Source organism: Salmo salar, chromosome ssa10 (genome assembly GCF_905237065.1).
Source record: "Salmo salar chromosome ssa10, Ssal_v3.1, whole genome shotgun sequence".
Taxonomy (NCBI): Eukaryota; Metazoa; Chordata; class Actinopteri; order Salmoniformes; family Salmonidae; genus Salmo; species Salmo salar.
The window spans coordinates 119,937,735-119,956,974 of NC_059451.1; the positions used below are offsets into that span (position 1 = coordinate 119,937,735).

General features: G+C 44.3%; 1 protein-coding gene across 6 annotated transcripts in view; it reads left to right on the plus strand.

Annotated features, from left to right (window-relative positions):
* The first annotated feature begins 14,143 nt into the window (after positions 1-14,143).
* Positions 14,144-19,240, plus strand: part of LOC106561734 (LHFPL tetraspan subfamily member 3 protein) — a 117,212-nt gene continuing 112,115 nt past the window's right edge. The window contains exons 1-3 of one of the 6 annotated variants that reach the window (XM_045688567.1): positions 14,145-14,417; positions 14,649-14,910; positions 15,013-15,842. In XM_045688567.1, the coding sequence (XP_045544523.1) occupies positions 15,410-15,842 (433 nt within the window). In that variant the 5' untranslated portion in view covers positions 14,145-14,417; positions 14,649-14,910; positions 15,013-15,409. Of the gene's footprint in view, positions 15,843-19,240 lie in introns of all 6 variants that reach the window. The other 5 variants (XM_014125955.2, XM_014125957.2, XM_014125956.2 and 2 more) reach the window with 5 other exon arrangements.

Below are 19,240 nucleotides of genomic sequence, written 5' to 3' on the forward strand. Positions count from 1 at the left end.
TAGCATTGCCTTTAAATTGTTTAACTTGGGTCAAACGTTTCGGGTAGCCTTCCACCAGCTTCCCACAATAAGTTGGGCGAATTTTTGGCCCATTCCTCCTGACAGAGCTGGTGTAACTGAATCAGGTTTGTAGGCCTCCTTGCTCGCACACACTTTTTCAGTTCTACCCACACATTTTCTATAGGATTGAGGTCAGGGCTTTGTGATGGCCACTCCAATACCTTGACTTTGTTGTCCTTAAGCCATTTTGCCACAACTTTGGAAGTATGCTTGGGGTCATTGTCCATTTGGAAGACCCATTTGCGACCAAGCTTTAACTTCCTGACTGACGTCTTGAGATGTTGCTTTAATATATCCACATGATTTTCCTGCCTCATGATACCATATATTTTGTGAAGTGCACCAGTCCCTCCTGCAGCAAAGCACCCCCACAACATGATGCTGCCACCCCGTGCTTCACGGTTGGGATGGTGTTCTTCGGCTTGCAAGCCTCCCCCTTTTTCCTCCAAACATAACATTGGTCATTATGGCCAAACAGTTCTATTTTTGTTTCATCAGACCAGAGGACATTTCTCCAGAAAGTATGATCTTTGTCCCCATGTGCAGTTGCAAACCGTAGTCTGGATTTTTTATGCCGGTTTTGGAGCAGTGGCTTCTTCCTTGCTGAGCGGCATTTCAGGTTATGTCGCTATAGGACTCATTTTACTGTGGATATAGATACTTTTGTACCTGTTTCCTCCAGCATCTTCACAAGGTCCTTTGCTGTTGTTCTGGGATTAATTTGCACTTTGCACACCAAAGTACGTTCATCTCTAGGAGACAGAACGCGTCTCCTTCCTGAGCAGTATGACGGCTGTGTGGTCCCATGGTGTTTATATTTGTATACTATTGTTTGTACAGATGAACGTGGTACTTTCAGGCGTTTGGAAATTGCTCCCAAGGATGAACCAGACTTGTGGAGGTATACAATTCTTTTCTGAGGTCTTGGCTGATTTCTTTTGATTTTCCCATGATGTCAAGCAAAGAGGCACTGAGTTTGAAGGTAGGCCTTGAAATACATCCACAGGTACACCTACAATTGACTCAAATGATGTCAATTAGCCTATCAGAAGTTTCCAAAGCCATGACATCATTTTCTGGAATTTTCCAAGTTATTTAAAGGCACAGTCAACTTAGTGTATGTAAACTTCTGACCCACTGGAATTGTGATACAGTGAATTATAAGTGAAATAATCTGTCTGTAAACAATTGTTGGAAAAATTACTTGTGTCATGCACAGAGTAGATGATGTCCTAACCGACTTGCCAAAACTATAGTTTGTTAACAAGATATTTGTGGAGTGGTTGAAAAACGAGTTTTAAGGACTCCAACATAAGTTCATGTAAACTTCCGACTTCAACTGTAAGTCCTACAGGCCCTAGTTTTGTCAAACCTGGACTGCTGTTCAGTTGTGTGGTCAGGTGCCACAAAAAGGGACTTAGGAAATTTGCAATTGACTCAGAACAGGGCAGCACGGCTGGCACTTGGATGTACACAGAGCAGGGGCGAAAATCTGATATCAACTTTGGAGGGGACAATTACATTACATTTTCTCAAGAGCAATTCCTGAGGGGGACACCAAAAGTAGTGCTGTAACACATAGCCTACGTTTAATATGGTAAATGTATATTGAGGAACCAAAGAAATAAGGTGTTTGCCGTACTCCTAACTACCGGTACCCAAAACTACTCAACTAATCACAACAGCAATACCATTGCCTTTAACAAATCTTAGTTCAGTCACCAGTTTAAGTTGAGAGTGGGGGTGTCCATGGCATTTTCCAATTATGTTCCTATTTTACAAGTCAAAAAAATGGAGAACCTTTCATAATGTTGCCAAACAAAGACTCAACAAACTTACCTGAGACTCCCTGTCTCTGCCAGTCTGTCCCTGCATATCTGTCCCCAACTCTGCTGTCTGTGTGCCATCTGTTGCCTGCTCTGCCTAATGACATTATTGTGAAACATTTCCATTAGAATTTCATTTCTTTCTTATGAACATTTTATCAACTAGTCTTTGAGATATTAGGCTACTAGGGTTCTTACTTTGCGTTTTGGTGTACTGAAAAATACTCTGATGTCTGTCTTTTTTCTGCCATTTTTCTGCAATTTTTCTACCTGGTTGGCTACACACACACAGTATGTAGGTTATTTACAGTAGGAGATGGGCTTCTATCATCTTATCTTCTATCATTCTATATGGGCTTCGATCTAAAAGGCAGCTAGCAAATGTGAAACGGATTGCAGTGACAAGAGTTGACAGCTGTATGAGTTCACCATTTACACAACATATGCTGCAACCTTTTGTAATTTTAATCGTTTGTTTCATATTGGCTGGCTTCTAACAATAGCTGAATTTGCAAAGCTAGCGAGCACCAATTCAGTGGTGTTTGCTATAATCTTTGCTACCCGGGTTAAATAAAGGTGAAATAAAATATATAAATAAAATTTCCCTTGCGACAATTTAGCTTTTGCAACGAGACCATTAAATATATTTAAAACAATGGTAGAAGAGAGTGTAGTTCTGTTCAGTTTATTGCTAACCTTATCACAGGGACTTTGAAGCACTAACTTACATGCATGCTGATCTTGGAATAAATTGACGATAGCAAAGATTCCATCTTTGACGACGCCACATAAATGGAATAGGTACTAGCTAGCTTAATAGTTAATATTTGCGCGCTAGCTCTGCATATTCAGCTAGTGTGTGTGCGCGATTGACTGGATTAACCTCACGTCAGTTACGTGCATTGAGTGCCTTTCAGACAGTAGATACGACCTCTACGTTATCTCGCAAGCTAAGGAACTGGCAGTGGATCAAACCATTGTGAGGCAAAGGGTGGGGGGGTCGCAATCTTTTGAAACTTAAAAACGAGCTATTAAGTGTCTATAATCAGCACAATTGCTTTCATTGCGTATTATTAATATTATTTAAATTACATAGTTATGTTTCAGTGATATATTGGGGGGGACAAATCATATTTTTCCCAGGATGGGGGGGTCGTGTGTCCCCCGTCCCCACCGGGATTTCCGCCCCTGATACAGAGAGATAACATGAATAATATGCATGTCAATCTCTCATGGCTCAAAGTGGAGGAGAGATTGACTTCATCACTACTTGTATTTATGAGAGGTATTGACATGTTGAATGCAACGAGCTGTGTGTTTGACCTGCTGGCACACAGCTCGGACACCCATGCATACCCCACAAGACATGCCACAAGAGGTCTCTTCACAGTCCCCAAGTCCAAGACTGACTATGGGAGATGCACAGTACTACATAGAGCCATGACTACATGGAACTCTATTCCACATCAAGTAACTGATGCAAGCAGTAAAATTAGATTTAAAAAACAGATACAAATACACCTTATGGAACAGTAGAGACTGTGAAGTAACACAAACATAGGCACAGACACATGCATACACATGCACTATACACATAAGTACACATGGATTTTATTGAGTAGATATGTGGTAGTGGTGGAGTAGGGGCCTGAGGGCTCACAGGTGTGAAATAATGTATGTGATATCAACAGAGAATGTATTGTAATGTTTTTAAAATTGTATAACTTCCTTAATTTTGCACGACCCCAGAAAGAGTAGCTGCTGCCTTGGCAGGAACTAATGGGGATCCCATAATAAATACAAATACAAATACAAATAGCCTCACTAGGCAGTAGTGGGCCTTTATGGAACTCACTAGGTAGTAGTGTGCCTTTATGGAACTCACTAGGTAGTAGTGGGCCTTTATGGAACTCACTAGGCAGTAGTGGGCCTTTATGGAACTCACTAGGTAGTAGTGGGCCTTTATGGAACTCACTAGGTAGTAGTGTGCCTTTATGGAACTCACTAGGTAGTAGTGGGCCTTTATGGAACTCACTAGGTAGTAGTGGGCCTTTATGGAACTCACTAGGTAGTAGTGGGCCTTTATGGAACTCACTAGGCAGTAGTGGGCCTTTATGGAACTCACTAGGTAGTAGTGGGCCTTTATGGAACTCACTAGGCAGTAGTGGGCCTTTATGGAACTCACTAGGCAGTAGTGGGCCTTTATGGAACTCACTAGGTAGTAGTGGGCCTTTATGGAACTCACTAGGTAGTAGTGGGCCTTTATGGAACTCACTAGGCAGTAGTGGGCCTTTATGGAACTCACTAGGTAGTAGTGGGCCTTTATGGAACTCACTAGGCAGTAGTGGGCCTTTATGGAACTCACTAGGCAGTAGTGGGCCATTATGGAACTCACTAGGTAGTAGTGGGCCTTTATGGAACTCACTAGGTAGTAGTGGGCCTTTATGGAACTCACTAGGCAGTAGTGGGCCTTTATGGAACTCACTAGGTAGTAGTGGGCCTTTATGGAACTCACTAGGCAGTAGTGGGCCTTTATGGAACTCACTAGGTAGTAGTGGGCCTTTATGGAACTCACTAGGTAGTAGTGGGCCTTTATGGAACTCACTAGGCAGTAGTGGGCCTTAATGGATCTCACTAGGCAGCAGTGGGCCTTTATGGTTCTCAAATTAGGGGGACTCCACATTAGCCTCTACAGAGTACATCACACTGTAACAAGTTATCATGAGTAGGCCTTGGCTAGACTGTGGTAATGTGGTTCTCCCTCTCGTTTGGACTGTAGATATTTTGTGGACTGGCCATAATAATGGTCCAATGCAACAATGTGAAAAGTATCAGTTAATTCCAGCGGCTGGCATAAGTGTCATTTTTTAAATCTCTTGCTACACTACATGATCAAACGTATGTGGACACCAACTCATCGAACATCTCACTCCAAAAATCATGGGAATTCATATGGAGTTGGTCCACCCTTTTCTGCTATAACAGCCTCCACTCTTCTGGGAAGGCTTTCCACTAGATGTTGGAACATTGTTGCGGGGACTTCCTTCTATTCAAATCAAATCAAATGTATTTATACAGCCCTTCTTACATCAGCTGATATGTCAAAGTGCTGTACAGAAACCCAGCCTAAAACCCCAAACAGCAAGCAATGCAGGTGTAGAAGCACAGTGGCTAGGAAAAACTCCCTAGAAAGACAGGAACCTAGGAAGAAACCTAGAGAGGAACCAGGCTATGAGGGGTGGCCAGTCCTCTTCTGGCTGTGCCGGGTGGAGATTATAACAGCACATGGCCAAGATGTTCAAATGTTCATAAATGACCAGCATGGTCAAATAATAATAATCATAGTAGTTGTCGAGGGTGCAGCAAGTCAGTAACACAAGAGTAAGTGTCAGTTGGCTTTTTCATAGCCGATCTTTGAGAGTATCTCTACCGCTCCTGCTGTCTCTAGAGAGTTGAAAACAACAGGTCTGGGACAGGTAGCACGTCCGGTGAATAGGTCAGGGTTCCAGCAAGTCTGGGACAGCAGGTCTGGGACAGGTAGCACGTCCGGTGAACAGGTCAGGGTTCCATAGCTGCAGGCAGAACAGTTGGAACTGGAGCAGCAGCACGGCCAGGTGAACTGGGGACAGCAAGGAGTCATCAAGCCAGGTAGTCCTGAGGCATGGTCCTAGGGCTCAGGTCCTCCGAGAGAGAGAAAGAAAGAAAGAGAAAGAGAGAATTAGAAAGAGCATATTTAAATTCACACAGGACACCGGAAAAGACAAGAGAAATACTCCAGATGTGACAGACTGACCCTAGCCCCCCGACACATAAACTACTGCAGCATAAATACTGGAGGCTGAGACAGGAGGGGTCAGGAGACACTGTGGCCCCATCCGATGAAACCCCCGGACAGGGCCAAACAGGTAGGATATAACCCCACCCACTTTGCCAAAGCACAGCCTCCACACCACTGGAGGGATATCTCCAACCACCAACTTACCATCCCGGGACAAGGCCGAGTATAGCCCACAAAGATCTCCACCACGGCACAGCCCAAGGGGGGGCGCCAACCCAGACAGGAAGACCACGTCAGCCACAAGAGCATTAGTGAGGTTGGGCACTGATGTTAGGCGATTAGGCCTGGGTCGCAGTCGGTGCTCCAATTCATCCCATGGGTGTTTCGATGGGGTTGAGGTCGGGGCTCTGTGCATGCCAGTCAAGTTCTTCCACACTGATCTCAACAAACCATTTCTGTATGGACCTCGATTTCTGCACTGGGCCTTGTCATGCTGAAACAGGAAAGGGTCTTCCCCAAACTGTTGTCACAAAGTTGGAAGCACAGAATCATCTAGAATGTCATTGTATACTGTGGTGTTAAGATTTCCCTTCACTGGAACTAAGGGGTCGAGCCCGAACCATGAAAAACAGCCCCAGACCATTATTCCTCCTCCACCAAACTTTATAGTTGGCACTGTAGTGTTCTCCTGGCATTGACCAAACTCAGATGAATCCGTTGGACTGCCTGATGGTGAAGCGTGATTCATCACTCCAGACAACGCATTTCCACTGCTCCGGATTCCAATGTCGGCGAACTTTACACCACTCCAGCCGACGCTTGGCATTGCTTATGGTGATCATAGCCTTGTGTGTGGCTGCTCGGCCATGGAAACCCTTTACATGACGTTGCCGACGAACAGTTATTGTGCTGATGTTGCTTCCAGAGGCAGTTTGAAACTCGGCAGTGAGTGTTGCAACCGAGGACAGACGATTTTTACGCGTTACGCGCTTCAGCACTCAGCAGTTGTGTGGCCTATCACTTCGCGGCTGAGCCGTTGTTTTCCTTTAAATTTGTTTTATTTTTTATTTACTATTTATTGAATATTCGAAACATACAATATACTTTCAGTGAAGCCGCTCAATAACTACATCATACCAGTCATCTAACAGATTCCCATTCAGAGCGACACACAGAAGCATCCAGGGTCAATGCCCTGCTCAAGGGCACGTTGATCGATCTCCCACCAGGCCAAAAAACATGAACCCAAACCCTCCAAGATCCCCCCACAGTTCCCCAATAGCTGTCCCTCAACCATTCGAGACCCCTCCCACAGTCCCCCGCCAGGAAGAAAAATAAAATAAAAAATACAATTTATTCCATTCCCCACCCTCAAGAACCCCCCAATGCACCAACAACCAAGAGAATGAACTAAAGAGACAAAAATAAAAGACAGAAGAAAACAGCAAACAACAATACAAAAATAAATAAATAAATAATAATAATACATTTAAAACAAAGGACATCAAGGACAACTGAAATCATAACAGCAATGCCAGCTGTATATGTTTGTGTGCATGTCTGGCACTATTACATGTATCTGTGTGTTCTTGTATGTGTTTACTTGAATGAGAGTGTGTGTATATGCATGTGTACAAACACCTGCACGGCATCAGCCTCAGGCAAACCGGCATTAGTTATAAAAACACTGCCACTTAGTGTCATTAATATGTACTTTTTATTAAGATTTATTTGACTTTTTATTACATTTTTTTACTTTTATCTTTGACCATCATTCTATCTCTCACACAGCAACTCCACTCCCACTTATCTCCAATTCCACATACCAACCCTCAGCTTCCCTCAGCCCATCCCATCTATCTCTGCTGGCCACCCACTTCGGGTTTCTACGCAACACATATCTTTCAACTATACTGTGATGTTTAATGTACAATTTCAATCTATCTAATCAAATAGAATCCACAGATAGCGAGTTGAAGATTAATAGTTTTACTAAGAGTATTAGTATATTAGTAATTGACTGACCCGGTCTCTCCAGATCTCCTAACAGTACTATTTCTAGGTTCAATTTTAGATCAATGCTATGCATTGAGCCATTGTTGCTCCTAGACGTTTCCACTTCACAATAACAGCACTTACAGTTGACCCGGGGTAGCTCTAGCAGAGCAGAAATTTGACTAACTGACTTGTTGGAAAGGTGGCATTCTATGACAGTGCCATGTTGAAAGTCACTGAACTCTTCAGTAAGGCCGAATCCACTCATTTGAAGGGGTGTCCACATACTTTAGTAAATACTGTGTATTTAAAGCAGGCAGATAGGCATCGAGAAATTCAGTTACTGTTCAATTGAACGTTAGAATGGGGAAAAAAACGAGTGATGTAATCGACGTCGAGCTTGGTATGATCATCGGTGCCAGGCGCTCCGGTTCCAGTCTCTCATAAACGGCCGGCCTCCTGGGATTTTCACGCACTACAGTTTCTAGGGTTTACCAAGAATTGTGCAACAAACTAAAAACATCCAGTCAAGAGAAAGTCCTGAGGGCTAAAACAGCTCGTTATTGAGAGGTCAAAGGATAATCGAAAGAATCATGCAAGCTAATAAGCGAGCCACAAACAGGCAAATAGCAGCGCAGTACAACAGCGGTTTGCAGAATGGCATCTCGGGAATGCACAACCCATCGGTCCTCGTCACGGATGGGTTATTGCAGCAGACGACCACACCGGGTTCCACTCCCATCAGCTAGAAAGAGCAGCTGTGTGTACGCGATCACCAACACTGGACATATGAGGAATTGAAAAACATTTCCTGGTCTAAGGAATCCCGGGTTCCTGTTGCGTCATGCTGATGTCAGAATCAGGATTTGGCGTAAGCAGTATGAGTCCATGGCTCCATCCTGCCTGGTGTTAACGGTACAGGCTGGTGGCGGTGATGTAATGGTGTGGGGAATGTTTTCCTGGCGCGCATTAGGTCCCTTGATAACAATTGAGCAACGTTTGAATGCCTCACCTTGTAGAATCCATGCCCTGAAGAATTCAGGCTGTTCTGGAGACAAAAGGGGGGTCCAACCCGGTACTAGATCCTAATAAACTGGCCACTGAGTGTTTATTGTTTTCCTCCATTCTACCCAGCTGTTAAAGATTAAGCTTATATATTACCGTATTAGGTAGGCTCTACTTTACACCCTCAGTCTCGAGCGTAGAGCTGGCACAACCCGTCCTGGCTGGGTGCTTTCTTTCGCCCGGCAAACGCGGGGCGCTAGCACAGGACGCACTGGGCTGTGAATACGCACTGGCGACACACGGGGAGATTGGCAGAGTCAGGGTGGAGACCTGAGCTAACTCCCCGTGCTTACTATGGGGAGCGAGTGACGATGCAAGCACCGTGTTATGCGGTGATGCGCACTGTGTCGCCAGTGTGCATTCACAGCCCGCTTTTGTGTCACCGGAAGAACCAGACCGTGGATCATCGCCGGAAGCTCTGAACCGTGGATCGTCGTTGGATGAACCGGGCCGTAGATCATTGCGGGAGGTTCTGGACTGCAGACCACCGCTGAAGACTCTGGACTGCAGACCGCCGCTGAAGACTCTGGACTGGGGAACGTCGCTGGAGGTTCCGGACTGGGGAACGTCGCTGGAGGTTCCGGACTGTGGGCCGTCTCAGGAGGTTCCGGACTGTGGGCCATTTCAGGAGGTTCTGGACTGTGGGCTGTCTCAGGAGGTTACAGACTGGGAACTGTCGCCGGAAGCTCCGGACTAGGAACTGTCGCCGGAAGCTCCGGACTGGGAACTGTCGCCGGAAGCTCCGGACTGGGAACTGTCGCCGGAAGCTCCGGACTGGGAACTGTCGCCGGAAGCTCCGGACTGTGAACTGCCGCCGGAAGCTCCGGACTGTGAACTGCCGCCGGAAGCTCCGGACTGGGAACTGTCGCCGGAAGCTCTGGACTGGGAATGCGCACTGGAGGCCTGATGCGTGGGGCTGGCACAGGTGGCGCCAGACTGGTGTCATGCACCTCAGGGCAAGTGCGAGGAGAAGGCACAGGGCGTACCAGGCTGGATAGACTCACTGGAGGCCGGGTACGTGGGGCAGGTACAGGATATACTGGGCCGTGGAGGCGCACTGGAGGTCTCGTGCGTAGAGCTGGCACAACCCGTCCTGGCTGGATGCTTACTTTCGCCCGGCAAACGCGGGGCGCTGGCACAGGATGCACTGGGTTGTGAATACGCACTGGCGACACAGTGCGCAGAGCCGGCGCAGGATATCCTGGACCGAGAAGGCGAACTGGAGACCAGGAGCGCTGAGCTGGCACCACCCTTCCTGGCTGAATGCTCAACCTAGCCCGACAAATGCGGGGCGCGGGGACAGATCGCACCGGGCTGTGAATGCGCACTGGCGACACAGTGCGCATCACCGCATAACACGGTGCTTGCTTCGTCACTCGCTCCCCACAGCAAGCACGGGGAGTTGGCTCAGGTCTCCACCCTGACTCTGCCAATCTCCCCGTGTGCCACCCCAAAAAAAATGTTTGGGGCTGCCTCTCGCACTTGCCTCGTGGTTGGTATAGTGCCTCGTAATATCGCCGCTCCGCTTTCGCTGCCTCAATCTCCTTTTACGGACGGCGATACTCCCCAGCCTGACTCCAGGGTCCTTTCCTGTTCAGAATTTCCTCCTAGGTCCATTCCTGTTTCTCCTGGGCACGCTGCTTGGTCCTTTGGTGGTGGGAGATTCTGTCACGGTTGTCGTAGGAAGGAGCGGTCCAAAGTGCAGCGTGTGTCGTTCCACATTTTATTTACACTGTGAAACTATGCAATACATATAAATAAACTGAATAACAAAAACAAGAAACCGTGACACAGAGTTAACATACACGTACTCAAAAACAATCTCCCACAAACCCAGGTGGAAAAAAACCCTACTTAAGTATCATCTCCAATTAGAGACAACGAGGACCAGCTGCCTCTAATTGGAGATCATCCCAAACAAAACCCAACATAGAAATAGAAAACTAGAACCTGACAACATAGAAATAGAAAACATAGAATAGATCAAAGAACTACAAATCTCGAATGCCCACCCAAATCACACCCTGACCTAACCAAAATATAGAAACAAAACGTCTCTCTCAGGTCAGGGCGTGACAACCTTGTTTTTTCCCAGGTTCCCAGTTGTCTTGAAAGCACCATAAATCCAGAGAATGCCAGACTTTGATGACAAAGTTTATTGACTAAATTTGCCTACGAAGGATTTGCCTCACCACCTTCCTGTTCAAGTGAGCACAGCACAACAAGGTGAGTCCAAAAATGTATTGTATGCTGCTGCATAAATTATGTAATATGCCTACTAAACTGTTAGTAGCCTCACCTTAATAATTTGGTCCCTTTTCCACTCATTATTTAGCCTACTGTTCTGACTTGCTGGTGCACATGTAGCCTTTTGTCTGTTTTGGGTAAATGTTATCATTTAATATTTTAAGAGCTTTCATTGTCTGCTTATATGCCTGCATTATTTATCCTACGGTTCTGACTTGGTGTACAGGGAGAATACTGTAAGAACTGGCCATGTTCTGAATTCTGTCGCTGTACATTTCAAAAAGTGCTGAACAAATAGTTATATTGACTACGTCTGTCCTAGCTCGCTCATTAATGTCTTAATTGAAATGATGGATTTCCTCTTAACTGCTCGTGGTCCCCTTATGCCATAGTTTGTACATCTCAATTGTCATTACAAACCACATTTGTTTAAGCAAGTCAGCCATATCAGCTATGCTTTTTAAAAAGGAAATAAATGAGGCTGAAAAAACTGTTGCCAGACAAGGCTCCACTGATAGCCAGGCGTAGCAGTGGTAAGATGTTGGGACTGCTGTTGGGTCAGCTGATAACCAGGCGTAGCAGTGGTAAGGTGTTGAGACTCTGCTGTTGGGTCAGCTGATAGCCAGGTGCAGCAGTGGTAAGGTGTTGGGACTCTGCTGTTGGGACAGCTTTATGTAGGCCCTAACAGTTTGTGGGCACCGTTTGTCACCGTTATAGTGCAATTAATGTATTGTTTAGTATTGTGTTGTGTTGCTTTGTGTTGTGTAGTGGATTTGCTGGCATGCATCAACAACAACAAAAATAATGTGTTTACCCCACCAAGATCTACATGCTAAAATCGCCACTGGTCGGGATCAAAGGAAAGATGAACGGAGCAAAGTACAGAGAGATCCTCATGAAAACCTGCTCCAGAGCTCTCAGGATCTCAGACTGGCTGTAATTACTGCCAAAGGTGCTTCAACAAAAGTACTGAGTACAGAGTCTGAATACTTATGTAAATGTGATATTTCTGTTTTGAAGGATGATCAATGGATACAGGTAGTACCTGAGCTCAATTTCAAGTCACAATTCCTTCAACCTCATGACTTGGTTTTTGCTCTGACGTGCACTGTCAACTGTGAGACCTTATGTAGACAGGTGTGTGCCTTTCCAAATCATGTCCAATCAATTTAATTTACCACAGGGTCTCCAATCAAGTTGTAGAAACCTCTCAAGGATGATCAATGGAAACAGGATGCACCTGAGCTCAATTTCGAGTCACATAGCGAAGGGTCTGAATACTTATTTAAATAAGGTAAGTCTGTTTTTTTTCTAAAAAACAGTTTTTGCTTTGTCATTATGGGGTATTGTGATGTCATTATGGGGTATTGTGTGTAGATTGATGAGTGGGAAAAAAACTATTACATTTATTTTAGAATAAGAATGTAACGTAACAAAATGTGGAAAAAGTCAAGGGGTCTGAATACTTTCCGAATACCAGTGGTGGAAAAAGTACCCAATTGTCATACTTGAGTAAAAGTATAGATACCTTAATATAAAGTTACTCAAGTAAAAGTGAAAGTCACCCAGTAAAATACTACTTGAGTAAAAGTCTAAAAGTATTTGGTTTTAAATATACTTAAGTATCAAAAGTACGTGTAATTGCTCAAATATACTTAAGTTTCAAAAGTAGAAGTAAAAGTAGAAATCATTTCAAATTCCTTATATTAAGCAAAGCAGATGACACCATTTTCTTGTTTTAAAAATGTATGGATAGCCAGGGGCCACACCCCAACACTCAGACATTATTTACAAAAGATGCATTTGTGTTTAGTGAGACCACCAGATCAGAGGCAGTAGGGATGACCACGTGTTCTCTGTTTAGTGAGTCCTCCAGATCAGAGGCAGAAGGGATGACCAGGGATGTTCTGTTTAGTGAGTCCTCCAGATCAGAGGCAGTAGGGATGACCAGAGATGTTCTCTGATTAGTGAGTCCTCCAGATCAGAGGCAGTAGGGATGACCAGGGATGTTCTCTGTTTAGTGAGTCCTCCAGATCAGAGGCAGTAGGGATGACCAGGGATGTTCTCTGTTTAGTGAGACCACCAGATCAGAGGCAGTAGGGATGACCACGTGTTCTCTTGATAAGTGCGTCAATTTCACAATTTTCCTGTCCTGCTAAGCATTCAAAATTTAACGAGTACTTTGGGTTGTCAGGGGAAAATGTATAAAGTAAAAAGTACAATATTTTCTTTAGGAATGTAGTGAAGTAAAAGTAAAAGTTGTCAAAAATATAAATATTAAAGTACAGACACCCAAAAAAACGACTTAAGTAGTACTTTAAGTATTTTTTACTTAAGTACTTTAAACCACTGCCGAATACACTGTACATGGCTCTTTATTCAGCACCACGGATAGCGGCAATCCTGTGCCTTAAAAGACAGCATTAAACACCCAAATCCACCAAATATTGTGTATAAACATGTGTGATAATACCAGAGCAGCAGTTCTATATTAGCTACTCACGTTCCGTGGATTTGTCCCAAATGGCATCCTATTCTCTATATATAGTGCACTACGTTTGATCAGATCCCTACCAGCCCCAGGTCAAAAGTAGTGCACTATGTAGGTAATAATGTACCATTTGGGACACATTAGTGATCCAGCTAAACCCTGGGTGATGAGTCATAATGGTGATGATGTAACAAGGGCTAGTTTGTCAAAACCCTGTTTAATCCAGAAAGAAATGATCTTCTTCCTGTATTGTGGATGCCCCCCCCCTAAAAGCTTGTGGATGAAAGATTTTACAGTGACAATCACTGACCCAAATCTGTATGTTACCACATCACTGTGTGCAAAGCCAATATGGGTTTGTGTGGGCTACTGTACAAACGATAGAGTATTGTCTCTGTTGTATTCATACATGATGAAATGTAGGTATGTTTGTTACATTTGAAGGTACTTTATTTTTGAAGATTAAAGTTGCAGTCATCCAAACACAATATGGCCACACAGGTGAATAAGTAGCTCCAGTCTGTTTCATTCTAGTAAACTGGTATGTGTGAAGGTGCCTGTTTCCTCGTACACCAGCATACTTGAATGTCCTTCCTCATCTTATCTGACATCCTCCTGTGAGGCGTTCAGTTCTGCACGACAGGTAGTCTACCATCTTTAACTCAGTCATAGGAAGATCGAGTGACCGGGAGAGGCGCGAGGCGTGCACTAACCGGACCACTGAATCTGAGAGGCCATTTTCGCCCTGACCGAGCCACGTTCAGCATTTGAAAATTGTTTTGCGATTATTGTACAGCCTCCATTTCGACGCGCAAACTGTCAAGCGCAGATCATGTGATTGCGAGGATGTGGGCTTGTCTTGTCGTCCGGATCTGTCCGTAACCTACAGACGGTACCAAAGCCAGAACGCGAGGTTGGGATTGATGCAGCAGTGTTTGGATGGCTAGTCACGAATGTAGGGCTTACACGTCTCTTTGAAATATATTGCTTGGATAGAATGTAACAGGCTATATGTAAACACCTCATGGGACAGACAGATGCAATATTGTTATAGGTTGAGAGAACTGAACACCGTCAGCGTTGACACGCACATCACCATCCGCTTCATCTAGTGCGGTTATTGAATCGTGTCTCTCCTCTTTTCACTCCTACTCTCTTCTTCCTCTTCTTCTCTCCTTTCTTTCAGCATCACTGACAGAGGCTGCTGATGCTGCCGTAGCTCGTGAAAATATTCTCCGTAGCAAAGTACCGGGACAGTGCTGTGTGTAATTTATGCCGGGCTAGATGCTGTGAATCATCTCGCAGGATTGTGATTTGGGTTAAGGGAGGGAAGTCATCATAGACATTGTGTTTCGTTTGCTCCGGTTTGATCCTGTCGCTGTCGTCTACATTTCTTAGGAAATTGGAGGCATACCCTATTGCAGTCACTGCTGTTCTGTAAGCTATTGGTAGGCCCCAAAAAAATGTATATCGATTTTAAATGTGATAATTCGTGAAATGTCATGTGTAATATCCGAATGACAATCTGATATTTGCTGTGTTTTTTCAAGGAGGTATTCCGGGGACGTACGCAAGTGACACGTGCCAAGAGCGATGTGTCTGACAGACGGGCATTCGTAGCCTACGAGAGAGGTGGGAGGGAATTATTTCTCACATACACTAGTTCAGGAGTCGCCAAGTTCTCAGAGTTATCACTTAGTCGAAACGTAGGAGCGAGCTTGCAGATAAACGTTTTGACTATCCAGTTTATGCACCAGCATCGGGATGCGACGTCATGAGTTGAATATGCTGTCCAGATGTTGCCTTTGATGTGATTCGTTCAATCTAGGCTAGGCCTACTGTTGGGTGCTTTTTACAGCAGAAATAACTACTGTCTACCTAATTTAATAAGCATATCTAGGCTACTTCATAATACCCGGACTGGGATACAACACAAACTGTGCTACAATGATACCCGGATCGGCCGCATCGATGCTCCCTTCCATGTCGTCAGATGACATTAAACTATACCAGCATAACTACGTCCGCAACTCCCGTGCCATCGGACTCCTGTGGGCCATTTTCACCATCCTGTTCGCCATCTTGAACGTGGTGATCTTCAGCCAGCCCTATTGGATCGGAGACGGCGTGGACACCCCTCAGGCCGGCTACTTCGGCCTCTTCCACTTCTGCACCGGCGACGGAATCCAAAGAGAGCTCGACTGCACAGGGACCTTCACAGAGTTCGCTCAGATCCCTTCCACCGCGTTCAAGGCCGCATCTTTCTTCGTCGGGATGTCGATGATGTTGGTCATGGCTTGCATCGCTTCCTTCACTCTCTTCTTCCTGTTCTCCACCACCACCGTCTATAAGATCTGCGGCTGGATGCAGGGGGCCTCGGGTAAGTGATGACTCCCACTAGGACCTAGGCAGCTTGTTTTGAGTAATGTCTTGGAATTAGGCCTAAACCTTCCCCCCTGCATGGTTGATGTATAGCCTTTTAGGTTAACTGTAGGACTACAAATGAACGGAATATGATGTATTACTTCTTATCTGGCCAGGTTAAGTGATCAAAAGTTAAAACATGTATTGTCATATTTCGTATTTGAGTTTTATTAGGGATCCCCATTAGCTGCTGCCAAGGTGTGCTGAAAGTCTGTTGTCAATTCATTTACTGTAAAATAGCATTGTATCTGGTCAAACAATTTTTTTCCCAGAAGTTTACCAAGGGTTGGTAACAGGCCGATTGGTCGGCTATTTGAGCCAGTAAAGGGGGCTTTACTATTCTTAGGTAGCGGAATGACTTTAGCTTTCCTCCAGGCCTGAGGGCAAACACTTTCTAGTTGTCTTAAATTGAAGATATGGAGAATAGGAGTGGCTCTATCGTCCGCTATTATCCTCAGTAATTTTCCATCCAAGTTGTCAGACCAACGTTGGCTTGTCATTGTTGATAGACAACAATAATTTTTTCACCTCTTCCTCACTCACTTTACATAATTCAAAATTACAACGCTTGTCTTTCATCGTTTGGTCAGATATACTTAGATGTGTAGTGTCAATAATACGTTTATTTTAGGGATCCTGAGTGGCACAGCGGTCTAAGACACTGCATCGCAGAGCTAGAGGCGTCACTGCAGACCCGGGTTCGATCCCGGGCTGTATCACAACCGGCCGTGATCAGTAGTCCGATCGCTAGAGCGGTGCCCAATTGGCCCGAGCAGTCTGTGTTGGGGGAGGGTTTGGCCTGGGTAGACCGTCATTGTAAATAAGATGTATTTCTTAACTGACTTGTCTAGTTAAATAAATAAATCTAATAAAAAAATAGTGTTAGTGTTTTTTGCTGGCATGTCATGCCTAAGTTTGCTGAAATCATTAAAGTAGTTGGCAATATCAGAGGGTTTTGTGATGAATGAGCCATCTGATTCAATGAACGATGGAGCTGAGTTTGCCTTTTTTCCAAAAACTTAATTTAAGTTGCTCCAAAATTTTACTATCATTCTTTATGTCATTTATCGTTGTTTCATAGTGTAGTTTCTTATTTTTTTAAATTCAGTTTAGTCACATGATTTCTCAATTTGCAGGACGTTTGCCAATCGGTTGTGCAGCCAGACTTATTTGCCATCCCTTTTGCCTCATCCCTCTCAACCATACCATTTTTCAATTCCTCATCAATCCACTGGGATTTAACAGTTTTTACAGTCATTTTCTTAATGGGTTCATGCTTATTAGTAACTGGAATAAGCAATTTTCAGAAATGTGTCAAGTGCAGAATCTGGTTGCTCCTCATTACACACCATGGACCAGCAAATATTCTTTACATCATCAACATAGGAATCACTATAAAACGTATTGTATGACCTCTTATACACTGTATTAGGCCCAGCCTTTGGAACTTTGGTTTTCCTAGATATGGCTACTATATTGTGATCACTACATCCTATAAATTTGGATACTGCTTTAAAGCTAATTTCTGCAGCATTAGTAAAGATGTGATCAATACAATTTGATGATTTAATTCTTGTTCTGTTTGTAACTATCCTGGTAGGTACATTGACATTCTGATCCAGGTTGCAGGTGCTGGTTACAGTTTGAAGTTTTTTCCTGTAAGCCAGTCAATATTTAAATCACCCAGAAAATATACCTCTCTGTTGATATCACATACATTATCAAGCATTTCACACATGCTATAGTACTTGGTGGTCTATAGCAGCTTCCCACAAGAATGGAACCTGTAGCCATATTACTTCAACAGTATTTAACATGAGATACTCTCTAAGCTTTACAGGAATGTGGTTCTAAATATAGACAACAACACCGCCCCTGTTGGCATTTCTGTCTTTTCAGTAGATGTTATAACCGTCTATTGCTACCACTGTATCATCAAAGGTATTATCTAAGTGAGTTTCAGAGATAGTCAGAATATGAATGTCATCTGTTACAAGCAAGTTATTTAAATCACCCAGAAAATATACCTACTTTTTAATATCAGTGTCTTAAATGCATGCTTCAAGTCAAGTGTTTTTTTTGTGGTTTTTTTCATGTTTCCTAGACTACTGCCCCTTGAAAGAAAGTGTAAGGAGTGCCAGCTCCGGTCATAATCGCCAACGCTGGTTAGGAGCTGTCTAGAGTAATGCCAGCTGTAAGGCGGCAGACAGGTAGCGCTGAATGGACGGCCATAAATAACACTTGACGCTGTCCTCGGTGCTGAAATGACAGCTGTGTCACTTACCTCCTGTCAATGGTGTTGAATGCATGGCCGTGCAGTTTGGTGCCGTCCGTGGTGCTGAACCAATATGTTTGGGTTGCAAGTCTGTCGTCGTGTCAGTTGACGCTGTCCGTGGTGCTGAAGAGACAGACATATCGACTGGCGCTGTCCGTGGTGCTGAAGAGATAGACGTATCGACTGGCGCTGCCCGTGGTGCTGAAGAGATAGACGTATCGACTGGCGCTGTCCGCGGTGCTGAAGAGATAGACATATCGACTGGCGCTGCCCGTGGTGCTGAAGAGATAGACATATCGACTGGCGCTGTCCGTGGTGCTGAAGAGATAGACATATCGACTGACTGCGGTCATGTTGTTGTCACAGGTGCATAAAGGTAGTCCAGAATAAAACATGAAGATGTCTGGATATATCGCAGCATTATGAACATACAGTAGTAGGAGAGAAGAGATAGATAGCTAAAGAGTTCTCTATCTCAGGATCTGCTCTGTCTGACATTTTTATTTTCTTTTTCCTTTGAACAGTGCACTTTTTTTCTCGGCTTTCTTCATTACGCAGCTATTTAGCCAGTACAAATGACTAATTGTGTTTGGCTCCACAGCGTGAACGCGATTACACAACCCCATGCCAGGCTTCCTTCCCTTCAATTGAACTCAATACTGGCAGGAGTCACCTGATTGAACATGAATACTAAATGGCTTACAGCCAGAACAGCCTTAGTACTTCCCACTGACACAACAGTATAGTATAGCTACTTAATATGTGTCCCAAATGACAACTGGTTCCCTATATAGTGCACTACTTTAGACCAGGACCCTATAGAACCCTATTCCCTATATATAGTGCACTACTTTAGACCAGGGTCCTATATAACCCTATTCCCTATATATAGTGCACTACTTTAGACCAGGGTCCTATATAACCCTATTCCCTATATATATAGTGCACTACTTTAGACCAGGGGCCCATGGGGCTCTATATAGGAATTAGGGTGTGATTTGGGACTCACTCTTAGAGATGATTGTACACTATCAACAGATCCTTCCTTAGCATTGTAATGCTAATATGATACATTCTAC